Raw genomic sequence first — 6,119 nt, 5'->3', positions numbered from 1 at the left:
GCATAAAATAAATTAAAAATGTTTAAATGTTTCAAATACAAAAAACTGTAAAAGTAAATTTGATAAAGTACAAATGAAAATATAGCCTTTGTAAACTTTTGCATGGTAGAAACAGAAGCTGCTGTTAATATTAGTGACTAACAATAACAGTAGCAACAGCTTTTTGACAAGTTTAAAGTTTCTTTAAAATACATTAAAAATATTTTAAAATAAACTACAAAAAATAATTTGATAAAGTGCAAATTAAAATATAGCTGTATCTGTTATGTATTTGGTAATGTTTTGAACTTTTAAAATACTGCATGATAGAACCAGAAGCTGTGCTTCATTACTGTAATGACAAACTTTCGCCTTTTTTGACGGGTTGCCTTCATTTTTGCTTCTACTTTTCATTTAAAATAATTTTTAATTTTCGGCAGGTAGCTAAGTTTCTTCTTCTTTGTATTAAAAAAAGTTGTTAAACATCTGAGTGGCGCACTACCGCTACTAGTGGTGAGAAAGTGTATTGCATCTTATTCAAAATCAATGCGGTCCCGCGGCCCCTCTGYGGCCCAAAGTTAAAAACTGTTGTTCTTTTGAGGCCCTCAAGGTGGCGCTTGTGGGCCGTGGTCCATAGGTTAAGAATCTCTAGTTTAATCCTTCGGTGTTTGAGCCGTTTCATTGCTTAAACTACCACATTTATCCGCTTACTTCAGAGGATGCACTAGCAGACCTTCCTGACGATGCGACCTTGGAGCTAGTATGGAAAAACAACGAGCGTGTGAAGGAGTACGTGCTGGTGAGCTCGAAGGAACTGGAGTACGAGGAGGACCCCGGCTCGCTGAGTGAGACCGCCAGAGTGGGACATTTTACCCTGGAGCAATGCTTGAATCTCTTCACCAAGCCTGAGGTGCTTGCACCAGAGGAGGCCTGGTAAGAATCAGCTTTATTTTTWATTATTAAATGCTCTGATCGTAATGGTTTTATACTTTTTAATACTGGTTATTTTACTGCAATTAGATCAGCACCATGAAATATTATTAATGAACTTGTCTCCTTATAAGATCAAAGCTCCAGCATCAAACATAAAGTAAAGCAGGTAAAGAAAATTACAACCAGATGAAAATTATCTTCACTTAAAAACTAAAGTTAGAAAAAAACATTTTCTTTGTAGAAATGTTTTTTTAATGTCCTCTTTGTATTTTTTTAATAATCATCTTTCTGTAGTGTAAAAATGTAAAAGCATAATATAATATTTCCAAGTCATTTATTTCTGAAATTATTAGAAGTAAATAAAATTTTTGATTCAGCAATACAAAAGATTTTTTTTTTGTTACTTTTTAAAAACATTACTGGACCTAAATTTTGAGATCAGGGCACTCAGACTTGAATGTTTATTTACAAAAGTTTTCCCAGCACTGGAGGCCCCTGTCTGAGTTAAACAAAATGACCCTGCTTCCTTCTTTCAGCAAAGCTTTCACAGCGAGCCTAGTCCCACACCAGATATGATGTCATACCTTTGTCATACCTTTAACACAAGGAAGTGAGATGCGAAAACACCAAAACTAAAAAAAATAAAATAAAAATTGATTCTCTAACTGTTGAAGTAAATGACTTAAACCAGTGGTTCCCAAACATTTTGTCTTCTGACCCACAAAATATCCATGGCAAAAACTTGTGACCCCAAATATTACTGGTCTGAGTACACGAACTTTGCTAATAACCCTAAAAACACAGGCTTTTGACAATCTAAACAGCTTATACACAAATATAAATACTTATTTATACTTTTTTGTTTTTTTGTAATAGTTATAGGGAAAATATTACATCAGCAATTGTTTTATTACCCTTTAAATTGATTTCTGGAGATTATCCAAGGTGCTTCATGACCCAAAATTGGGTCCCAAGCCCAACTTTGGGAACCAAAGTGCAGTGGTTCCCAAACTTTTCAGCTTTTGACCCACAAAATACTAGCAGAGACCTGTGCCCCCAGCTATTTTTGGATGATAAACATTTGTATCAGGTCAACTAAACATGGGCACAGTAACAATATTTTATACTACATTTATCCATTTTAAATACACTAACCTCACTCCTTTGTAACAAGCCAAAAATGTAATTAATTACGAAAATCTTTTCAGGACCCCACCTTGATGTTTCGGGACCCCATTTTGGGAAACACTGACTTAAACAAAACTTAAGTCAAACTCATTTTAACTGAGAGCCTCGTGAGTGTTATGGTGGCCCAAAGGGCCAGTTGTAATTAACTGTAATGTTTCAGCACAGCTAAGAAACAATAACTGAGCTCTACCTGGTGTTTCCTGCATAGAAACAGTGATTCAACACATCCTCTTATAAACACTGAAGTGTACGACTGACTAAATGTGAATTAAATAAAACAAATACTATTAAAAGTAAGAGTAACAGAGCGAATAGCTGCTATGTTAAACTCTGAACTCTCCCATTTTCCTACAGGGAAGTCCCATGCATAATCAGCGTGCATTATGGGAGATGTAGTTTATGGTCAATGTTGGCTTTAAAGCAGCTTGTTTAATACTGTGCTAGCCAAMAAAATTGCTCACTTAAAGCCAACAGCTGAGGGGCAGGACAATTATTATTATCTTTCACCCTTTTAAATGTTTTTATTTTGTTGAATTTAATCATAAATTTAAAGTTTACCATTGATATAAAAACTATTTCCATATTAAGTTAAAAAAATTAAATAAAATTTGGCGGGCCAGACAGGAGTCACCTGCGCACCACATCAGGCCCGCGGGCCTTGAGTTTGACACACGTGACTTAAACTGATCACAGATAAGATATAAGACCATAAAATTCAATCAGTCACAAAATTTCCTTCAACTTGTTTGTCACTGCACCTCACTGAACCAAGAAACAGCAGGAAATAAAACACTGTTTGCTTTTAGGATGAACACATAGAAGTAATGAATAAAATCTATATCTCAGGATTTCATGTTCGTTTACAGCAAACTGGCACAGTGCCTGCAGTGTGATGTTAGTTTGCATTTAATAAAGCCTAATTAGTTTTGGAGTTTCTGTACTAAATAAATCAGTGAACCTCTGGGGGGGAAAACAAGTCCTGTTTGTATTTTCACCCTGCAGGTTTCCAGATTAAAGCCTTTTACAGAACACTGACACTGATTTGCTTTTATCACACGTATTGGATGATTAGCATGGCTCTGGTTTGACGCTGTCAGATGTTCCTGCCAGTGGAAGACTTGCTGTTTGATTGGGTTGTTCCATCTGCAGGTACTGTCCGAAGTGCCAGCAGCACCGTGAGGCCTCCAAGCAGCTGCTGCTGTGGCGTCTGCCCAACGTCTTGATCATCCAGCTCAAACGCTTCTCCTTCAGAAGCTTCATTTGGAGAGATAAGATCAACGACATGGTTGACTTTCCCGTCAGGTGAGAAGTTCAACTAAGAGTTTTTCACCACCTCAGTTTTCTCCTTTTTAGTTGGATTTTAATTATTAAATCCCATTTATATTCTTGATCTTGACTTGCAGAAATCTAGATCTAAGCAAGTTCTGCATCGGCCAGAAGGACGATATGCAGCACCCCCCCATTTATGACCTGTACGCAGTCATCAACCACTACGGAGGGATGATCGGAGGCCACTACACCGCTTACGCCCGCCTGCCGAGCGACAAGAACAGCCAGCGCAGTGACGTCGGTGAGCTTCCTGTCTGTCTGGTTTGCCTTCATTTCATCAGAAAAGCTTTTGTTCTCACTTCTGTTCCGTCTCGCCTCAAGGCTGGCGTCTGTTCGACGACAGCACCGTGACGATGGTGGAGGAGAGTCAGGTGGTGACGCGCTACGCTTACGTGCTGTTTTACCGGCGGCGAAATTCCCCCGTRGAGAGGCCGCCACGCTTCCTCAGAGCCGAGTCGCCCACAGCTGCAGGAGCCGCTGGCAGCCAGGTGAGGGYGGTAGAGCCAGAAAAGTTCACTTTGATTAACAAATGCCTCTGATGGGGATTTGTCAGCTTCTGTTAGATTGTTAAAAAGAGAAGCTTGTGTGTTTTAGTGAGCTCAGACTTCTTATTTTRATTAATTTTGACGAGGTCGTACTCTGAGGTCCATCATAAAACAGCTCAGTGTGATCGTAGAGAGAGCGAGAGACTTTGCGTTTCCTGCGAAAATGCTAGTGTGAATGCCTGTTGCTGAGAATGTTTAATAGCAAAAGTATTATTGTAAGTCAAACTTGAATAAAAAAAAGAAAAACAGTAAAAAAAGGAGCAAAAATACAGCTGAAATGGCATAAAAAAACCTAAAAGCTAAATGCTAAAATAGCTGAATTAAGCAGAAAGCACCTGTAAGAAGCATGCATAACACAAACTACCAAGAAAAAAAAACACCAAAAAGCAAAAAACAGCATAGGTGTAGTAGAAAATAGAAGAACTACAGATAAAATAGCAGAAAACGGCTAAAATTAGCTTAAAAGCTAACTCAAATTAGAAGCCAGTAGTTGAAAGTGCTGTAAAAACTGTAAAATTAGAGTAAAAAGCATACAMGTACTAAAAAGTGGTAATTTATTGTAAAATAGCTAAAACAGCTGAAGATTTTAGTAAAACAGCTAAAAAGTAGCTGGAAATATTTTAATTAGCATAAGGAGCACAACCTTGCTGAATTTAGCAGAATTAGGTTCTAATTGTTACAAAAAATGTGTATATAGCCTAAAAAGCTAACTTTAGCTAATAACAGCTAAAATTTAGCTAAATTTGTAGAAACTAACTGAATAAAGCATCACTCAGGTGGACATCAAGATTATTTTTTTATTGTGTTAGTGAAAGTATCTGTAATCAGTCTGTGTTACATACTGTACATTCATATATACATTCATACATATCTTAGTAACAATGTACAACAAATATATTGTGCAGTATCAGTGCAGTATGTATATATTGCAAAGTGTTTCTGAAAATTGCAAACTGCATCCCAATCACTACTATCACAGTTGTTTTTTCTCTTTATATTATTTTGCAGCCCTGCTGTTTATCCCTGATCAGAATAAAATGTTGTATCTGATGTTTTATGTTTCTCAAAAAACAAAACAAAAAAAAAAACACAGGAGTTTGTGCATGTCGTTAGCTCCCACTCAACTCGTACAGGAGTGTGAGTTTCAAACTGTGACCTTAGTGTTTGTTAGACCACGCCTTTTCCCAGAAGCTGACCCCGGTTTCCGCCAATCGCAGGCCTCTCTAATATGGCGGGAATTGGAGGAGGAAGAGGAGGGGCTCGACGAGGAAGAGCCCCGTGGACTGTTGCGCTCTGCGCTGGGGAGGCGACAGACGCAGAGAAACGGAACAGATGGCGGGGGGCCGGAGGGTCCGGTGCGATGGCACCGCAGGCAGAAGATGTCGGATTATCCTGACGAAGACTGTGTGCGATACGTGGTGCTGGGCATGCTGACTGCAGTTCTGGCTCTTTTTCTTAATTTAATCTACCCTCTTCTGGCCAAAGTCAAATGGACCTGAGGGTAGAGGCTGGGCCTGGGCCCACCAGTCCTCTATATGAAACAAAAATCAGRTTCTAATAAGGGACGTGTTTAGTTTCAGTAATAATTCTCATTCTTCACAGAAAGGAGAAAATATATTGGTGCTTAATTCTACACAGAACAAGAGTCCACATATGAAAAGCGCTTTAGAACAGTTATGGCACTGCTTCACTTTTAAAAACTATTTCTGTGTAAAAGATTAAGATAAYAAGAGTTATTCAAGATATATATGTATGGTATGCATTATGGTTTCTTTTTAACGTTGAGGTATTGTTGAAATGTTTCTTGGGATTTTGTCTTTTTATTCATTGATTTTTAATCTTGTTAAGCCATACACAAATCATCTGCTTTGAACTTTATTTATTTTTTTGCTAATGACAAGTTTTAAACCTACAGAAAAATTAAGTTTATTAATGGATTCACAGCTACAAAATATTATTTTAATATTTTAATAAGAATAATTAATCTTAATATTTTCAAACTGTCTTAATTTAGAAGTTGATTTTTTTAATCACGTTTGTATGTTTCTTTTAAATCAAAGCTGCTGTGTTTCTTGTTTGTTCTGCAGATTTTCTGTGTGTGTGTGTGTGTGTGTGTGTGTGTGTGTGTGTGTGTGTGTGTGTGTG

At 37.5% G+C, this 6,119-nt stretch overlaps 1 protein-coding gene across 3 annotated transcripts in view; it reads left to right on the top strand.

Annotated features, from left to right (window-relative positions):
• The window catches only part of usp19 (ubiquitin specific peptidase 19), a 24,707-nt gene that overhangs the window by 16,483 nt on the left and 2,105 nt on the right, over positions 1 to 6,119 (top strand). For 2 of the 3 annotated variants that reach the window (XM_014016277.1, XM_014016276.1), the window contains exons 22-26: positions 696 to 912; positions 3,250 to 3,402; positions 3,504 to 3,670; positions 3,751 to 3,917; positions 5,192 to 6,065. In XM_014016277.1, the coding sequence (XP_013871731.1) occupies positions 696 to 912; positions 3,250 to 3,402; positions 3,504 to 3,670; positions 3,751 to 3,917; positions 5,192 to 5,473 (986 nt within the window). In that variant the 3' untranslated portion in view covers positions 5,474 to 6,065. Of the gene's footprint in view, positions 1 to 695; positions 913 to 3,249; positions 3,403 to 3,503; positions 3,671 to 3,750; positions 3,918 to 5,191; positions 6,066 to 6,119 lie in introns of those variants that run through there. The other variant, XM_014016278.1, reaches the window with a different exon arrangement.

This window comes from Austrofundulus limnaeus, unplaced genomic scaffold (assembly GCF_001266775.1).
Source record: "Austrofundulus limnaeus strain Quisiro unplaced genomic scaffold, Austrofundulus_limnaeus-1.0 Scaffold142, whole genome shotgun sequence".
Classification (NCBI taxonomy): Eukaryota; Metazoa; Chordata; class Actinopteri; order Cyprinodontiformes; family Rivulidae; genus Austrofundulus; species Austrofundulus limnaeus.
Note: the sequence above shows the minus strand (reverse complement) of the source record. Positions and strands in the feature narration are given on the sequence as shown.